The 19,420-nt window shown below is 42.1% G+C and overlaps 2 protein-coding genes and 1 long non-coding RNA gene across 7 annotated transcripts in view; 1 reads left to right on the top strand and 2 right to left on the bottom strand.

The window, feature by feature from the left end:
- The window catches only part of sev (receptor protein-tyrosine kinase sevenless), a 61,177-nt gene that overhangs the window by 37,410 nt on the left and 4,347 nt on the right, over positions 1–19,420 (top strand). For 3 of the 4 annotated variants that reach the window (XM_086985523.1, XM_086985524.1, XM_086985525.1), the window contains 22 exons: positions 1–173; positions 504–693; positions 1,065–1,203; positions 1,447–1,711; positions 1,936–2,268; positions 2,547–2,873; positions 3,176–3,514; positions 3,867–4,057; positions 4,224–4,492; positions 4,723–4,986; positions 5,138–5,334; positions 8,936–9,074; positions 9,442–9,764; positions 10,174–10,481; positions 10,788–11,018; positions 11,334–11,515; positions 11,799–12,021; positions 12,197–12,371; positions 12,577–12,747; positions 13,075–13,513; positions 13,634–13,933; positions 14,877–15,626. In XM_086985523.1, coding sequence (XP_086841649.1) covers positions 1–173; positions 504–693; positions 1,065–1,203; positions 1,447–1,711; positions 1,936–2,268; positions 2,547–2,873; positions 3,176–3,514; positions 3,867–4,057; positions 4,224–4,492; positions 4,723–4,986; positions 5,138–5,334; positions 8,936–9,074; positions 9,442–9,764; positions 10,174–10,481; positions 10,788–11,018; positions 11,334–11,515; positions 11,799–12,021; positions 12,197–12,371; positions 12,577–12,747; positions 13,075–13,513; positions 13,634–13,933; positions 14,877–15,626 — 5,928 coding nt within the window. The remainder of the gene's footprint in view (positions 174–503; positions 694–1,064; positions 1,204–1,446; positions 1,712–1,935; positions 2,269–2,546; positions 2,874–3,175; positions 3,515–3,866; positions 4,058–4,223; positions 4,493–4,722; positions 4,987–5,137; positions 5,335–8,935; positions 9,075–9,441; positions 9,765–10,173; positions 10,482–10,787; positions 11,019–11,333; positions 11,516–11,798; positions 12,022–12,196; positions 12,372–12,576; positions 12,748–13,074; positions 13,514–13,633; positions 13,934–14,876; positions 15,627–19,420) is intronic. The other variant, XM_086985526.1, reaches the window with a different exon arrangement.
- On the bottom strand, positions 5,432–8,408 carry Pis (phosphatidylinositol synthase). Of its 2 annotated transcripts, XM_086985530.1 has the most exons (3): positions 8,085–8,408; positions 7,445–7,489; positions 5,432–7,035 (listed from the first exon to the last, which is right to left on the bottom strand). In XM_086985530.1, the coding sequence occupies exons 2-3, from the start codon at positions 7,481–7,483 to the stop codon at positions 6,724–6,726; spliced, it is 351 nt and encodes a 116-aa protein (XP_086841656.1). In that variant the 5' UTR covers positions 7,484–7,489; positions 8,085–8,408; the 3' UTR covers positions 5,432–6,723. The 2 variants fall into 2 exon arrangements, with proteins under 2 accessions (XP_086841656.1, XP_022652320.1); XM_022796585.2 differs by having other exon boundaries at positions 7,445–8,408.
- On the bottom strand, positions 13,906–14,819 carry LOC147756864 (uncharacterized). Its single transcript, XR_015325109.1, has 2 exons — positions 14,562–14,819; positions 13,906–14,352 (listed from the first exon to the last, which is right to left on the bottom strand). It is a non-coding gene; the product is annotated as an uncharacterized LOC147756864 (long non-coding RNA).

The following is a 19,420-nucleotide window of genomic DNA, read 5'->3' on the forward strand; positions in this document are numbered from 1 at the left end:
CAATTGCATGGCTGGATGATACCTTATTCCTGGGACACAACCGGACCAGTTTGATTAGTGTGAATCTTGGGAATGGATTGATTCGAGAGCTGCCTGAAGTTACTGGTGTAACGTGCCTTGGTATTGACAGCTATGCCAGAAAAGTTTACTGGGGCTCTCTTACTCAGCGTGCGGTAAGCGTGAATTGATTTCAAATAATTAAAAGCGAGTTACCTATCCCTATTTGTCGGTTGTGGTGCAATATAACGTACTTCGTGCGCCATTAGATTATTCAGACTTTAGTAACTAGCAATTTAATTAGTAGTCGTTCAATTTGGCTAAATAAAATTACGTATTAAAATGATTAAATCTAGTTTCATTGGAATACTGATCGAACATGCGTATCATGTATATCATCTTGGCTCAACCTACCGATAGACGATCCAAGCCTGCCTATATCTGACAGGGTAAAGACTTGCATCGTTTATAATGTCGCTATACGCTTTTTTGTTTGTTTTACACAGATAATGCGTTGCGACATGGAAGGCTTGCGCGTTGAGCTGGTCACGTCCAATGTTGTAGCACACTCGTTGGCCGTGGATAGCGCTCGTGGTCTCATAATTTGGGCTGACCAGTTCGGTGTCTACACCGCTAACCTTAGCGGGAAAGGATACAGGGCTCTTTACGAGACTCACATCAGCCGTGGGTTTGTCGGTTCGTTCACTTTATAATAGCTATTTGAAACCCAATTATTAAAAAAAAATTCTAAAGCAACTACTAGTTAAATAGCTGAAGGTCGAGGTGGTCGTAGTTTGTCCCCATCATCGTTATGTTCTTTTTTTAACTACAATGGACTGCTTAGTCGATAATTATGCTCACTGTACAGTGATTCGGACCTAGGACAGCAGGCTCTTCTACATCGTACAGGTTGTTTAGGTTCAGAACTTACAGCCACACGATTTTCGTCACGTCACGTCACAGCATTCGACAACGTGAACCGAAATTGGTATTAAAATGAAAAACTTTTCCATTAAAATAGTTTGTTGTCCAACAGATTTTCAGATGTTGAGCCTTTTTTTTTCCAGTTCAAGGTTTGGTGTATGACTCAAAGCGTGGTGTAGCGATATCAAGTAGTAGGAGCATTGACGGGTTAGAACTACGAATGGACAGCATCGACAGAAACGGCGCCCGTCCGGTCCCCGTACAAATGAACGACACTTCATTGTACGTATAGTACGAACGACCTGTATTGATGGTCGTTCATAAATGTCTCGAAAAGCTCTAGTTTCAACGATGTATCGCTTTAGAAAGCTATAAGATGTGTGTGAAAGTAAGCAAACAATTTTCACATACGATGATTAAGTATGGCTTGTTTATTGATTGATTACGGGAGCTTTATTCGATTTGCTTGGTTTTTTATCGTCATTGTTCTATTGTAGTTTTTAAATATTTGATTGCCATTTTCAGAAGAGGGCCTGTAATATACCTGGATGATCGTCTCATTTGGCTGGATCGCCGATCTCAGCCCGTGATCACAAGTCTTGATGGCTCATTTCCAGCCGCTATGCAATATCGTCCGGCTTTAGGTCACGGAAACGGTGCCTTTGAGGATGGATCCAGCGACAGCGAATTAGGCCACCGAGATTTCCCTGAAGCGTTGGCTGTGGCGACAAAAATCAGAAGCTCCAAAATTATGGTGATACCAAAAGATATCAAAGATGGAGAGATAAAGGTTCGATTTCTAAATTCGACCAAAGGACCAAGCAATTAGAAGCGCTATCTGTTATAAACAAAAAGAAAAATCGTTATGTCTTTATTATCTAACGAAAATACAAATGCTGGCACATAATGCTGAGCGGAATAATTTGAATAGAAAATTTTTTTTTAGCATATTTATTAAATTTAGTAGAGTTTGCTCATTTAATATCGGCTGCACCGTACATTTGATCTGTTTAGGTCGAGGGTACATACGACAACTTTACGATTCGCTGGCCGCAGGAACAGTCGTTACACGTCGCTGTTTTCTACAGGATCCGGGTGACTCCGTGTTCCCAAAACGAGAGTGACCCATGTTGCTCGGATAATGCACAGTCTCAATGGTCCGTAACCTCCTCGAAAGTGAAGCCACTAAGCTTGAATACCAACCGACACGTTTACCCTGATAAACTTCGTCCTCACACCCGTTTAGCGGTTCAGCTTCAACCATATACTGATTGGGCAAATGCAAAGTCCGTCTGCCATGTACTGCGTTCGCCTGAGAGTACACCCTCAGCTCCACAGACGCCCAAGGTAGTTCCCCACAGCATTTTAGAATTTCTTATTTGAAACTCCAGTTTTTGGATACAACATGAGGTGACGATCGTTCTGCGTTGGTACAAATGATAGCAGAACTCACATCTTGCATTAACCAAACGCAGAATTCTCTTTTAAACACGCACTAAACTAATTATCATCGGTTATTGTAATAAATGATATATTTATGACCTTCCCTACGCGCCCAGCACTAGAATGCTGATATGTCAGAGTACTGAAGAGCCATTAATTCATATCTCTAACTGGACGTTTAGGTGTTTGTTGCCCATCGTTCGGTGTTTCCGAAATACAAAGCTGGCGTATCTTATCCTGAAGCCGAATTCCGTTGGTCTGATCCAGAGCACCCCAATGGCTTCATAAAGGGTTACATTCTCAATGCGTGGTATCGTCGGAACTCACCGTATTTGCAAACGTCACAGGACACGGAGCCGGCTGCCGAAGTAAAACTTGACAATAGAATTGATCAGAATAATTTACAGCAAGCTGGAGAAGACAGCGTCATCGTTTGGAAAAATGTCAGGGTGTCCGGGCATTCGTATAGTATACCCAAGCTCGTACCAAACAGCACATACTTTTTCAAGGTGATCATCGAGTATTTCTATTTACGTAGATATCTGTCGGCGTTGTGCAGTTGTGTAACACACGAATCAATAGTGAAGCAAACGTTTTACAATATATTAAGCCCTGTTAGACCTGGCCTAAAAAATGCATCAGGGTCAAAAGCAAATTATGGTTTATCGAAGAAGCCGCCGCGTTTATCAGGCTCTATAGCAAGCCAAACGAAATCATAGCGAACGCACAAAAGAACAACAGCAGAGTTGTGAGGTAACATGCGTTAGCCGTTGTCTCTTATATATTGCGATATTTCTCGTTCTACTGTCAGGTGAGCGCATTCACCTCGATTGGGGAAGGTCCTGCGTCGACAGTTTTATCAATAAACAGCGACGATGAAATGCCTGTACCTCGATTGTTAGTCGTTGATCAACAGGAAGCCGCCCCCGAAGCAGATAGCCCTGCTAACCGCAGGGGTCAAAACTCACTGGGCAAAGGAATACACCATAGTTCAGTGCAGGTAAGCGACGTGGACAACGGGAACGTCACAGTGGTTTCGAACAAAGTTACTAATCCTATCGGGGTGGCTTTCCTGGATGACACTGTTTTCTGGTTAGAACAACGCGGTCCGATTATGTCTTCCGCAATGGACGGCTCCAACATCTCTGTGGTAAGTTTTCGTATAATATTACTGAGACAGCTAATTGTGCTTCCGTTATTGAGCACACGATTACTGCTTCTTGCAGAAATAGCCATGTTACCTCGAATGAAGCGAACGAACCTACAACATTTGTTTTAAGTGCCCAGCTCGCGTCTCGCGTATCGAATACAATCGTAGGCTTAACCTCCACCACCTATAGAGTCAGTCCGCTAGTGCTACCTGGGTTTGTACTGGGATTCGCAAGGGGCCCAAACTGTAGAATGTTCATGCGTGTGGGTAAATCTCTGCGGTGAAGGGTTTGTAGAGTGCGCATGACATAACTGAAATGGCCATTAACAAGTGTGTCCTGACTGTCCTACAGGTCCACAGTACCCTTGAAACTGGAACATCACTTGCGGTCGACTGGGTCGGCCGCCGTCTCTATTGGGTCGAATATGACGGAACAAACTCCATTATTTTTGTCCTCGACCTTGCCGATGGACGAAGTGTGAAGATCGTTCTTGAGATACCCAAGAAATACGTCAGTTCGATAGCCGCTGACCCATTCTCAAGGTACTAATGAGCTTATGGAATGAAGTAGTTGAATTTATAGCACGCCTACTTTTTGTCGCTACCTGACGCTATTTGATGCCGGAACTATAAAGACACGATTAGAAATTAACTTATTAAATATGAATGATGCTTCTTGTGTCTATCTTCTGTCTGTTTTAACTTGAAGCTCGTTGGTCTTCACGGTGTCGAGCCAACCATCGATGGCAGCTTCCATTATGCTAGTTCAATTGGACGGTTTGAATAAACGACAGCTTTTTTCTCCGCGACGGCGAAGGTCATCACTAGCCCATCTTTACAAAAACGGAACAGTTGCTCATGGAAATACCGGAGACTGTACCTGCTTATCGGTTAAGCCTATAACTAGATCCGTGGTCGCGTTAGACGCTCAGTCAAAGAAAGGCCCTGGTACCATTTATTTTGCAGATGCAGAACAAGGTAAGGTGTAATCTTTTATAAAATCACGTATTATTATGTTTACTAAGTGTGTTAGGGAAGTTTTGCCAGACGAGTACATACTACGTCCGTCACACAATCTTACGCTAAACTGAATTACAGAAACGCTCCTCAGAACGCTGGCTTCCGCGACACTTCTACTTGTGGCTATTCAAGTATCACTTCATATCTGATCTTTGTTTTGTATTCCTTTGTGTGTATTTTGGATTTAGGAAACATTTGGCGTACCGATCTCGTTGGCTGTCATTGCCACCTGGTAGCGAATGCTAGTCTGACGAAAGGTCTTCCACCGGACGTGTTGACAGTAGATCTACAGAGAGTGTATTGGAGTCAACGGGGCCGCGAAGAAGTGTTTAGCATACTTAAAGACTCTCTGGGACGTCCTACACATGGCAAGACCGAGAACCATGTCGCAGCCGTAAAAGTCGCCAGTGGTGTCAGGAACATTCGTGCCCTTAATTCTCAGCATTACCCAGGTAATGGGCAAAGAAGGTATAGTTAGTTAGGCCTAAAGGTAAAACTACTTGAAGCTATAGCCTGGATTGTACTTGAATTGAACGGTGCTCGTTTGTTGTCTTATGATATTTTCTAATATTGAGTACGTCATGATGTATCATCTTTGAGTAGACCCAATGTGTATGGAAATAAGCGCACCGTCAACAGCTCCGGCGGCGGTTGGAGCACCGAAGCATAGTTCGCTCCAGGTAGAACTTTTCCCTCCGGAAATAGCCAAGGAGTGCTCTAAAATCTCTCGGCCAACGGTGCGCTATATTGTCAAATACAAGAAAACTAAATGTTTGGGAACGCTGTGTCATCGAGAAAAGGTAAACGAAAAACCTTCGCATAGAATTATTATAGACGCCTTTGAAGTGTCTTGTTATTTACATCAAACAGATTTATAGCACTAAACACACAGCTCTGTCTGTGGCACATAATAACTTTATTTCTGTATATATATATGTAACATATACACACGGGCACAAACTAACCTGAAAATTCTGAAATTTACCTCAGAACACTAGGATTCGTTGACTTGGCTTTAGCCAAACGACGGATCCGTCCATACATCGTCATATATTTATTTATATGTATATTATAGTCATTTGCATGCGCAGATCTAAAGCATCTCTATAGTATATGTCATTATTTATGTTTACGTATTTCGACATCCAAATGAACATATTTCTCTCAGCATCTCCTACGCAGTTATTCAAGTATCTCAAGTGATTTTTTCTCCTACGATCATTAATACTATATCCTTTAAATCAACTAGCTAAAATCAAATTAATAAATCAAACAACAATAATATCGGTTCGGCAGCTTAACTCCGATGGAATGATGATTTATGTTTAATATACGTTTTAGCGTTCACTTTGTTCTGGTAAAATATTTGATCATTTTGCATTTGTTATTATGAATGGGCGAAACTGGCTTAGAAACAAAACCCTGTCACTTAGGAAGGACAAAAATCCTAACTAGAAACGTTAATTTGGCTCAAATGCGTACGCCCAGTATAACTTGAATAGTTTGTTTTAAGAACAAAAAAAAAAAAAATTTTTAAAAAACAAAGCGGCGTTCGTCCTGTACATCAGATAGGATACAATGTGCATCTGGTAGAAGATCGCCAGAAAATACTAAATGCGATTGTATTATGATTTGTATTAGGATATGAACAGTTAAGGATTGCGTTGCTGTATAGATCCATTTATTCGGCCCATTAATGATCTATGTCACTGCGACACGAACTCCTAGCACCGTGTCTGAGGGTTATGTTCCATACCTCCGTCACTCACAGTGTAAAGGGTCACTGCTAACCGTTTGCAACATCTTCATTTGTGCTATGAACTATACTGTCTAAAATACCAGCTTTATGTCATTGTTGACATTATTGGCAACTCATTCTTATTTCCCCCATGTCGCTTAATCATCTTACATCGTATATACGAGCTTTGAGAATTGACAGCGTTTACAGAACATTATTCTATAGCTCTTATTAAACAATTGACTGAAAACTAAAGGGACACAAGATGTAAACTGCTTTGGCGAATTTAACCCTCAATTGGGAGCCAGTTATCAAAGGCGTAGATATGGATCGATTCTAGAAGATATTATGACATGGAAAAGTTGTCATCGAGCCACGGCAACTTCTGATAAGTGTCTATGTGCAAGGAGATCTGATCGCCCAGCTGGCGGAGTGTCAGGTCATTCATTGCTTATCTATTTTTAGCTCGTTCCTCCTCATCGATTCGACCGCAATCTTTAGCAGCTTCATACATTTGTATGAGAGCAAGGACGCTTTTAAGGATTGCTAACGGAAACGTAATATAGGCGCAGAGACGGAAAAAGCTCACTGGAAGCGGTCCCATTTTCGGTCCTTCGACGAAGTGTACCATATACAGAGCCAAGTAGAATACTTCATTTGCTACACACATCGTGAAGAGGAATGGTTTCGACGTGTAATAGAAATGCAAAAGGGCATTTCCTTTGACGTCCTTATGGGACGTTTTCCCCATCATAAGGGAAACCTGAAAACGCACGATAGAGGAAACGTTTTCTAGCGTTACTCCACAAGCTTTTTTTGCCTAAAGGAAACTACACAACATATTTGTTTACGTTTTCATGGAAACATTACAACAGTTATAGCCATAGCAACCGTATACTTGAGGCTAATATTTCAGATAGATTCGGCAGCTCCAATACATTTAATTCAAATGCAATCGTGTGCCAAGCGACGGTACACACGACGATTGAATACGCAATAATAGATGACGGTAGAAGAGAATCAACATAAACGTTATTTCGTCGCTTAACCATAACAAAACTGTAGACGACGAGTCTATTTCTGTCAGAAATATATATATAGGGCTGACAAATCTGTGAGCTCCGAATCGGGAACAATAGCTTAAGGTAACATCTGTTAATCCAAACGTTTACCTGTGTATGCAGCCAGTGCGATGCGATGTCGATGCTCATGCTGACCTGAAAGCAGAACATGTATTTCGGATAGAAATAGCTCAATGTTACAAGTAGACACATCGTGCCACAGCGATCCGTCAACTGATCGAGTAGGGCCCCGAACTTAGTGCTCTGCCTGAAGTAGCGAGCAGCGTGGCCATCCCATGCATCGAGGAACGCCGATAGCGCGTAACACCAAAATGCCCTCGAGTAATCCGTTGGCATCCAGTAAAACGATAACAAGGCCAATAAAATTCGTCCGTATCCGATCAAATTTGGTATGAAGAGAAATATATTCTCGCCCGGCTCGACCATCGCAATGCGCCTTGTGCCGCGCTGAATGTCGCGCGTCTTCCAACAGCGTTTTATATCGCAAATCAGGCTGCAGCACGCGCTTGTCAAACCGGAACAGATACTCACGGAGGCCGTGACAAGTCACACCGCGCCGTTCGTGTCTCTGATGTCTATGTTTTTTTTTGTGTTCCGTCACCTGCTTGCTGATACAATGTTGCTAGTGCAGAGTCGTCATTAGTCGACGCTTTAACGAAACAAACGAATGACTAACAAAAGAAATGTGGTATTTCCATAAACCAGAATCACCAATACGAACTTGACTCACCGATTGTTACAATAAAAACGCTAGACTGTTACAAACGGCACCCAAGTGGTTTGTGTTAGGAGGAGACCGTTTACCCGACAGAATGAAGCAAGATGCGCATTGTTGGATGCACACTGTCCACCGCCACATACAACTCGCAAGCTACTTGACCAACCAGCTGTCCACTATATACTCCTAATAGCTGATAGAATACACACTGAGCCACGCTCATTCACAACAAAAGGCTCCACACCAACAGCGGACTCGGCTTGACCCAGCCTAGTTAACCCAGCCGGGCGGTTCGTATGCTGGTAGCTCACTCGATGGTTGTCAACTGTCGTGTGCTCTCCTTTGCGGAGAGGGCCTCCGAAAGGAGATGCCAAAGGGAGAGGGTAGACCGTGCCGTCTGCTCTAAAGGAATGGAGTGGCGCCATTACGGCATAGTTGTAGGGCAATAAACGGAGCTGTTTAGTTCGTGTTAATTTAGAGCACGCTCGCTTTTTTAACAGGTATTGTTCTATAGTGTGTTTCTATTTAAATTGTCTAAAATATAGACTATTTTTATTATACAAAATATCACCTCATGGACTAGGGTGAATAAACAGGAGTTCTTGCTGTGTCAGAAAAATCGAACACCAGCGATTTTAATTTATCGTTGATTTTTGTTCACAGTTGACTGATATACTGGTTTGTGTTTACCTTAACTCAAGATAAGATTTTTTTAGCTTTAATAATAATTCTTTTTGTGTAGTAACTTAGCGCACAAATTTCCGTATTTGTCATTAAGCGCAAAGTAACCGGTGGGAACTGATCCCGTCAAAAGTTCAACCCAAGTACTGCGTAATTAACGACGAACTATATTACATTTGCAGCAATCTCTGTCAGCAACTCCGGTTCTACAAGATCTAGAGTCCTACACAAACTACACAATATCGTATTACTATATTGATCCATACTCGCAAAAACTGCATGGACCATCACCTCCTGCGTTGTTTCAAACCGACGATGCAGGTCAGTCTAACTGTGTTAGCGAAATAGTAACACGCTATTGAGTAATAGGAACACCATCAGCAATTGGTTGATGGATTTCCAGAAATTTCCTATTTTCGCAGAGTAATACGCCCCTGATTTTGGTGACACACAAACAATACTCTCTAACATCAACGACGAAGGACGCAATGTTTGTAATGCGCTTTGAAACTTTAACATTTTCCGTTTTCCGGAATCGGACGCTGGTGAGAGATCGCCTCCGGTTCACGCCTTCATCTAAAATACCTTTCAACATAAGATGTCGGCAGCATTGCTGAAGCTAGCCGACATTAGATACCTTATTACACGCTATTAATTTCTATTGTATTTATTACCTCTTCTCACTCAGAGCCTGGGCCCGCACAATTTCTGTCTGCCGTACCATTAACTCCTGATTCTTTGGAGATTCGCTGGACCGCCACATTACCGAGTCGTACAAGAAAGCCACCACGATATGAATTGCGTTACTGGGAGGCTGATTCTATGGCAAAACGCGAACAGAAGCGTCCGTCAGATATTAAAAACTTCGCCAACCATGGGATGAACCTGCGAGCTCATAACTCCAATAGAATTGATGGTAATGAGACGCTTTTCTCCAGGAACTTCGAGGAGTTAGCTGACAACAACTATACCGCAATAATCTCCGATCTTAAACCAAGCACCATTTACAAGGTCAGGCGTTAATCACCTTGGTTAATAGTTATTTTTTTACTTTGGCATGAAAAAGTTGATTAGTTTTTACCTATTTTAGCAACGGTCCCACTTTGTAATAAAACTCGTACGTACAAGGATTTTTTGTTTCGTAAAATGTACATCTACTGAGAAGCAGACAAACATCACATGCGCTGCAGATGGTAAATTGTTTGCATATGTTTATCCATTAGAGCGAGCGAGAAATAGGCCTAGCTGCACGACTATACCGCCTAGAATTTCCTTTTCTGGCCAGTAAAAAATATAGGAAGTAATTTTCTTATTGCGCTTTTCCTTAGTATGAATTTATAATAAAAAAAAAGAGCCACTTAAGGCGCATTGGTTAGCCTATTTACTGTTATTCTAGCCAACCTTGTTTTTTTTGGGTCAGGTGGAGGTTGTAGCTGTGAATGTGGAAAAGCCGGAAATGAGGAGTGCGGGCACCTTCGTTTCCAGCCGAACTTTTGATGCACCGTCAGATCTCACCGCTCGAAATATCGGAAATCGAACAATCGAACTTACATGGTCATCGTCGAAAAAAGTAAAGGACAGGGCCGGACAGGAGAGCTTCAGGCTCGAATACTCCCTTGAAGGACGGAATTGGCGGCCGCTTGCAGAGAATCGATCGAGTACCTTGATTAAGCCCGATTTCGAGCATTCGCTTAAAGTTAGTGGACTGACACCATACACAGATTACTGGTACGTATAAGACTGTATAGAAGCTGCTAGATAGATACTAAGAAATTATTTAAGGTTGTAGAACCACAGCAAATGTAAGTTAAACGTTGAAGCCACAGTCGCAGTGTCTGTATTTATACTGCACGCCATTTTCTGTTATTAACAACCCCACGTGTTAGCGTTCGTTCGCCGGTTAACAAAATATATTTAAAAGCTTGTTCTTTGATGAATGTTAAATACAGTACATTACTTTTTAACTGCATTTTGCATGTAGTATATCTATATACCCCGCAGTTAACTTCTCATCTTTTTTTCTGTTGCATGTAGGTTTCGTTTACGTATAACTTATCGATCAGAGTATGATCGGCGTTTGAACTTCACTTGGCCATTTCCTAGCTCCGTTACGAATGAAACTGCCTCAGGTTTTAGAGTGCGTACGAAAGAGGACGTTCCCGAGTTACCAGGACAACCAAGGTTTACAGGACCTGAAACTAATCTCACCTGGGAAAAGAGCGCCTCTAATAGCGGTGCAAATGTCACTTACGAACTGCAGGCAAGGTAAAACACAGAGAAGGTGGCACTTCAGATTGCCGGTGATAGCAGATCTTTTGACTGGCAATTTATCCTGTATACTCAACAAATGCGTTTTGTAATCGGTATACTATCAATCTGAGAAAAATGGCCACAATTTTATGTCAGGTGCCATGTGACGTTATTGCGTAGAAATTTTCTGCTAGGTTTACGATTTCCACCTAAAATGAGTTAACCCTACTTTAGCACTATTGAGTCTCGAAGTTGTGAGCTCAACGCCTTCGCTTCGAGGTTTCCTTTGTTCTAAACAGATGTATGTGATTTACCTTATTTCGCCCACAGGCAATTGGATATAAACACAACGCAGTACTGGAAAGAACTTTACATCGGAGATGAGAATCACTACGATGCGTACAATCTGTCTTCCGATAGTCGTTACCTTTTTCGAGTGCGAGCTATAAACCCAAACGGTAGTACTGACTGGGTGCAAACGAAGAAGCCACTTGCAATTCCTGCCGTAATGGGTATGAAAGTTTCAACTAACATACTTTATCTGGCGAAAAAAACCAAAGGCTAATTATAGCTAATTATATCAATAAAGAAATATGTTTCATTCATGCGGATTATACTGTGCCGTACCAAAATACAGAGGCGGTGACTGTGGCGAGTACCGAACAAAGTACGTGCTGTAGATACAAAGAAAAATAAATAAATAAATTCGACGAAAAGATCATGTTTTCACGCTTCGATGTACAAAACGCCGTAGATTCGATGACTTCAATAAAAGTAATCCTTGCTTTTTTTCAGTTATTGAAAAAATTAGTTCAAAATCGGTCATAGGCATTGTGCTGCCTAGTTTACTAATCTTAATACTCGGAGTTATTATGGCCGTGGAACGTTTTAGTCGTCGTCGGTCAGCCACGCACAAACAGCCACACGGGCTGTGTCCACCGGTAGAACTGATCACTCTGCGGGGGCTACCCTATACGTCTAACTTTGTACAGCAGCATAATGAACTCTACACATTTTGGTTAGTTTCACCAGCTTCGTATCCGAATTCTGAACAAAATACAGCCTTTTATATTTGCGATGATGAGCATCACTCGCTCTTGACTCAGACCATCAGATCATCTATTACCGTGACCGACTTTTAAGATGACTACGAAACATACTGACGTTATACGAATTTGGTACATATCATGCAGTGATGTGCCGCTAACCGATGGGGAACTCGCTTCGATTCCGACAATTGACCGAGAGCAGATCCGACTAAACCAGCTGCTGGGTTCTGGTGCTTTCGGAGATGTGTACGAGGGCGTCCTCTATGGCGATACGGCACAGAAGATCGCCGTCAAAATGCTCCGCAAAGGCGCCAACGAGGTATAGATTAATCCCTCAAAGTCCAATAGCCCCCAATCGAGAAATTCGTTTTGTTTCGTTGTTTTGCATTGAGGTTTATGCATACGTTTTACTGTAATAAACTGCTTGTATTATGTATGACCTGCATTAGTAAAGATATTATTGTTAAAAACCGATATCAACGGAGAACAGTTGTATAAGAACTTTGTGGTGGTCTGTCCCACAGCTCGAAAAGGCGGAATTTCTTAAAGAGGCCAAGCTTATGTCCAACTTCCGTCATCCGCACATCCTGACACTGCTTGGCATCTCGTTCGACTTCAATATGAGTTTCATTATTATGGAGCTCATGGAAGATGGGGACCTCCTGTCCGTTCTCAGAAGCTGCCGCAACTCATCGGTAATGCCATTAATGTCTTTGACCCAAATAGAATCTTCTCAATTTAAAACGTCTAAGATAATTACAACATTGTTGCCGTTTCATAGATCTATTAAGAACACCGCGGATAAATTACGATTCACTCCGCTTAGATTTGCTCTTGGGGGCAGATCGCCGAGTAGGTGATTTCGAAGACCACGCTATAAATCTAACCGTAAACGTTACAACGAAAATGATCGCCAATGTATTTTGTCTGATCGTTAAAGTGCATCTTGAGTATGACCGCTTTGTGGGCAATGTTCAGCGCTAAATAGTACGTATATATGTATTTGTTTTAAATTGTGACAGGTTGGCGACCCAGAGGAATCAGTTGGACTAACCCTGGAGGATTTATTAAGTATGTGTGTGGACATTTCTAAAGGCTGCAAGTACCTTGAAGAAATGCGTTTTGTGCACAGAGATCTCGCAGCCCGAAACTGTCTGGTGGCCAGTGAAACATTGGAGGACGGTCGAGTAAAGAGGGTAGTGAAAATAGGAGATTTCGGTCTGGCCAGGGATGTGTATAAGAGTGACTACTATCGAAAAGAAGGCGAAGGTCTACTACCTGTGAGGTGGATGGCTCCCGAAGCCCTTCTCGACGGTGTCTTCACTAATTATACTGATGTGTGGGCCTTTGGAGTGCTCACATGGGAAGTCCTCTCACTAGGACAACAGCCGTACCCAGCCATGAGCAATGTCGACGTCCTGAACTATGTTCGGGCTGGCGGAGTCTTAGCATGTTTGCCTGGTAAAATATTCTTCATCTAACCATTTAGCAGTTTCTGAGTAAATCGTACGTCTACGTAATCTAACAAAAGGTTGAGATAGGTCAGTAATAATAATATATGTGGCGTTCGTTATGAACTAGGTTGCCCAGTCGAGTTATATGCACTAATGTGTCGCTGTTGGAGCTACACGCCTGAAGAACGACCCAAATTCTACCATTTGCTAGCCGAGTTGGAGAAACTGCAAACACGAGTGCAGTCACTCACGCTGCCAGCGGCTGGTACGTTGGGAGGCAGTTCAAGTGCCTTCCATAATGGAACTGCCCCTCCAACTCAGTACAACTATATAATTCCCCCAACAACGGCGGCAGCTGAGCATTATCAACAACATCAACTCGAAGAACATAACCAGGCACACTACAACAAAGGCCACCGACTAGGTGGTAAGTATCTATTTTTTTTATCACTTAGCCTTTCATCAAATCCACGTAGAAGGTCCTGCAAGTGCATGCGAAGTTTGCAGCTATCACGCTTCACTATTACCGACGTGAGCGTATATGTACAATATCCAATGAACAGGCTTGAGTGACGTCTGGCATATACATTTGTCAGCGTAGCACGAGTCTCAATTTAGATATCACCACTGACCCAATTGGGGCAAACGCGTGCAATTGTATGTGCGCATTTGTCGTGTAGAGTTCGTTCCGTACAAATTCAACGAGAGGCCATTTAGCGTCAGTCCAATCAAATTACGTACGACGACGGCGATAGCCAAGACAACTTTGAGTAGCTTGTAATGTTGCCTTTAATGCCCTGGACAATTTTCTTGATCTTCCATTGTATTACACCTCATTTTAGGGGACTGCCACATACCAGGAAGAAGACCAAATCGAATTAGTGATTGACAAAAGTTTAATTAATGCTTTATATGCGTTTCATGCATAATAATTTTAATATACCGGCTCCTACGACGACAGGAAGAGAGATCTATCAGTTAATGATATCCACTAACGTAATATGTGCTGGGCTCAACTAAGTACCGAATCAATCGTATTTCAATGACAAACTTACGAATATAATTCATTCATAAACGCAGCTTCGTTTTCTTAAAAGTGATGGCAAACACTTCTAGCTGCCTAAAAACAGCCTCACAAGGTGTTTTAGCCGCCGCTGAACAGCCTGTATGAGTTAGAAGATATAACAGCTCTAAGCTTTTTCAGCTATAGTAGAATCACAATGGTGAGGATAGAATATCGATTAGTGATATAATGCAAACAGAATATATTTCTAGTAATGGAAGAAAATTAACTTGAAAGTGTTGATCGAAGCTAAGGCTAACTCGTATGGGTTTAGACAATACATTAACTGTTGTTAATCCGAATCCAGCCGAAACGTATCGGCGGTTGACATCTGTACCGCTTCTGGGTCTCGGCCCAAACGGTCGCTCCAAAAGAATAGGCGTCGACAACCTTGCGTATGAACCTTCATCAACGTCATCTCTTCCCTCGTCGTCATGCTTCTGCCGTCCGCCAAGCAATTCGCTCCCGATTGCCTCGACGAATCCGTGCTCTTTACGATTATTAAGCTGTCAAGGGCCTTTGGAAACAGCATTGGCATCGTGGGCAGCAACCAGCTCGCTCCAAGCATCAATGACTTCCCACGGAGACCCATTTTATTCATTGAAGCCTTGTTCAATAGCAGGATGGTCGCAGAGATACTCCAAAGAGCGATCGCTGAACTCGATGGGTCAGCCGACCCCAGGAAGTCTCAGTGATTCATTGCTAAATTTTGAGGTGAGAACATCAACTCTGAATACGACAATCTCAACAGATTCTCTTCGCGGCTGCACGGGGTCTTTGGAAATTCAAAGTTCATCCGAAGCGGAAACCGAGCAGCTTCCCTTGGAACCTACACTAGCTAGCAATAACGATCTGGCCGAGATCGGTCGAGCTGTCCTGCCAGGCGAGCTGGGGATGCAAGCTTCATACGAAAAGTCGGATGTATTGCAGAGCAATGTCGATTTCCAAGTAACTGATAGCAATAATAAACTAACGGTACTTCAATGGATGTTGGAAGACGAGACTGAAGGATCAGCCTGCTCCGATCTCAGTGCAATAACAGCAGAGGATCAACAAGGTCGGTAGGCTGAAACCAGCGTGCGTATAAGTAAATTATCAGGACAATTTAACAGCACCTGGCATTTGGTGACGTGTTTCGTTTGCACAAAAGATGACGTGACAAATTGTAAAATACGTAGCACTTAATACCTTCTGCACCTTTTGATTTATCACGAATATAAGTATCATACGTCGTTTATTGCACGCTCTAGTTTTTTTTTAGCACACACAACGGTACGTTTTGATTCAACTGTGTATTGCCGTACGTAATTTATGTCGGAAGCAGTAACTCACTCCATTTTCTAGGCACCATATTCGAATTTGGGTAATTTTCATTTAAAAGCAAGCTAAAATGACGATTTCCCGCGCTGCTAATAGCATTTGCCAGAAGAAGACACCTATCTCGGAGGCAGCCAGTAACCTTCACGCGTCTTATCGATATCGTATCTGTGTTGAGTCTATCTGCGAATAATGTTTAGACAAGCTTATCTTATCGGTTGTTATTCCCCAGTGAAGCAACTGTAATGCATTAAACAGTTTGGTGGTCCGCTATGGCCTGCCTAGAAGATATCGCTATGACCAAAAAAGGAGGGGCCTTAAATAAATTGGCCTGTTATCAGGCCATATCTGTCAGGTAAATCGAGAGATATGAAGGGCTCTCGTAGACTTCGTTTCAAAACTATGCAACATTTAACTTTTACACGTGTTATAAGCTAGTAGGGGGCTTCGAGAAATGATTGAAGCTTTGTAGGAAACAAGTGTGCCCTCAGCTGAATGTTCTTCTCACTACTGAACAATTTTTGAGTAATAATGAAAATTTGTTACATGTAGGCGGGCCAGTAAATAGCGATGTCTCATCCACACGTTTGTATGTGTGTATTTTCATGGAGAGCGAACAAGAAAGAAGATTACACTAGCCTGGTCTATAGTGCTTCCATTTCGCGATTGCCGACAGGTAGCATTTAATTGCTATTGGCCATGTTAGAAGCGTGGCATTCGGAAGGACTTGTGAGAAGTTTTATTGGATTATCGACCGTTTTCCTAGCCATATGGATTTAAAATGATATATCTCTAGTATATTAGATCTGCTAACATTGTTGAAATGCCTGATCTGAAGTGCAACAGAGCGTAATGCTTTGAAAATTTCTGAAAGAAAGCCATATTTTACCAGTACATCATGATCAAAGTTGAGCAGGAACATCAATGAAACTATACGGCTTATGGCCAAGTGGTGGTCCAGCGTTGAATCTGTAGCTTTTGTTCTGTAAATCGATGTAAAAGGTGTTCCCCATGGTGGTCAGTTTCGGAACAAGTATCACGAACGTTGCGGTAGACTGAACCGTGGGTAGCCATGATATCGCCAAAAACAAGTTCGCTGTTCGGGTACCACACGAATTGATGCAAAAGAATTATATTTCTATCTATTCTAACTCTATGGAAATGCGACAGTGTTTTTAAAGCAGTCGATGAAAAATACATCGTGTACCAACAAAAAGAAGCCTAGACTGGCGCCAAACGAGGTGATGCTATGCGTTCAGTGGGATCGGAAAGGAGTCGTGCATTATAAATTGCTGCCGCCTAACTAAACGATTGACGATTCGGATCGACGAGTGACAAGCTTACAATAAGGCTTTGAAAAATCGATCGGAACTAGTAAACCGAAAAAAAAAAAACACTTGTTGTGTGCTGCCACAATAATAAAAAAATTGAGAGAACTTCGATAGGAAATTTAACGCATACACCGTTTAGCTCGGATCTTGTATCATTAGACGTACATCTGTTTCGGCCTCTACATGTTAACTTACTTTCAATCAATGGAGAAATGTGTGAAAACCGTGACAATTTTTCGCCCAGCAACCACAGGAGTGGTTGGATGGGTCATCGATCAAAATTCACTCGTCGATTCAGTCATATTATGATTTTAAAATACATAATTAAAAAAATATTTTCGCTTAAAATTGGTCAATACAACATTTTTCGGATATTATCTAGTGACGCTGCGCAAAAAGCATGTATGTCTCAGAAATGTTTCTCTTTTTCCGCCGAGAAATAATAGTAAAAAATTCACAATTTTTATTGTCTATGCTAACAGGGTTTTGAATTTGTCAAATAATCAGTTTAGTACACATTCTGACACCCATGTGGTAGATTGAAACGGAACGTTTCTGCCCATCACGGATTAGCCTGAAGGGTCATTGTAGAAACGTCACGCTAATTGCTATTGTCTTTTCTAAGAGCAGAGCTAAGGATGTTAACAGAGCTTAACTACAGATCAGCCCTCGGCCCTTACTTTGCCTCACGCCGATTTTCCTTTTTCATTTGTTTCTTTAAACAGAAAGGATCGAGTAGATGTATCAAACGAACCAAAGAAGATTTCCGTATTCAGCCTGAACGCTACTGTTCACTTCATACTACGGGGTTCCAATTTGTTAATGTGCTTTTTGTAGTGCTCCTTAGCCCTGCTTCTACACCCTCCTCGCTAGTAACTCTCACTGTACTGTGGGGGTCTCCATTAATCGACCGTCACCTATATCCCATTTTACGGTCCATCTCCGTTTTTCATTGAAAATTACCACACGTCGCCAATTATCACAGACCATCTGAACTTTGAGGTAGATCCGATGCACCGGCTATGTATGGTTGTACGTGTGCACTGCACTTCAGTGAAGCTTGCAACAATCGTGCCGCTTTGGCGTCTCACCGATGTACAAGCGTCACATACGACAGATGCATCATTCCGATAGCCGCTGTCGACTTTGATAACTCTTCCCTAATCATTTTGTAGTCCTCAGTGGCTGTGGTAACAGTGACCATACCAACATAAGTTGGGGGACGTCCGCTGGTTAAAAATGGCCGGCACGTTCCATTTGGCCTTTTACCAAACGTTTAGCGTCCGTTACCACTAGCGAAGCAAGCTCATTTTTCTCCATTTCTGCTCGAAATATTGTAGCTCCTGCTGTAGCTGATGTCGGTATCGTTGTTGTTTTGGCGTTCATCTTCGGCAATTTTGGGGTCAAGCGGGGTACGCGTCTTTAAGAGCGTTCTAACGTCATCATACCATAACAAGACGGCAACGATTTTAGCGTCGAGAACAACGTATTAGCGGGTTGATCCGGCTTAAGCAAATGTTGTCTATGGTCTTATGCATAGCGTAAGGATTATAACTATACAGCTCTATTTCTATTGATGAAACAGAAAACTTGAATTGACCGTTGGATGGCTGAAAATACTTTTTTGTTATTATTAACCATGGTCCGATGGGTAGCCCGTCATCTACGAGATGCCAGTGCCAGTCTGACCGTGTTGAACTACGCCAGTCGCTAGTCCTCCCCATAGGACCTTAAATTGTCAATTCGAAATTACCAGAGGCTAGTAATTGCTACCTATAGTTCATACCCGCTTCGATGCGGACTATTCTATCTATTAGATCATAAGACTCGACAAAGCAGGAAGCGTTGAATACATATTATTGAGTGTCGTGATAATTATTTTCAGCGTTTTGTTACCCAGACTGCCTACATTTTTACACAGTTTGAAGATTTTTGTGTTTTTCAGGTAATAATCATTTGTGACTAAATAGCTTCGTGCCGACAAACGTAAAAATAAGACTGTTAATATTTAAAAATACAATTTTTTCAATGTTTTGGTAGTTACTAATAGCTGTGCCTGCATGTGAAGGCGAAGTACGGCTACCTGAGCCACGAGTCGTCAAAGCTAATCTTCAGCTATTACGACTTTGTGTTCATGCTAAATAATTAATCCGTGCACGTCACACACCACATCGAAGTCAGTTCTATTTAACTAATATATATA

The sequence above is a fragment of the Varroa destructor genome, unplaced genomic scaffold (genome assembly GCF_002443255.2).
Source record: "Varroa destructor unplaced genomic scaffold, Vdes_3.0 BEIS01000003.1, whole genome shotgun sequence".
In the NCBI taxonomy this organism is placed as follows: Eukaryota; Metazoa; Arthropoda; class Arachnida; order Mesostigmata; family Varroidae; genus Varroa; species Varroa destructor.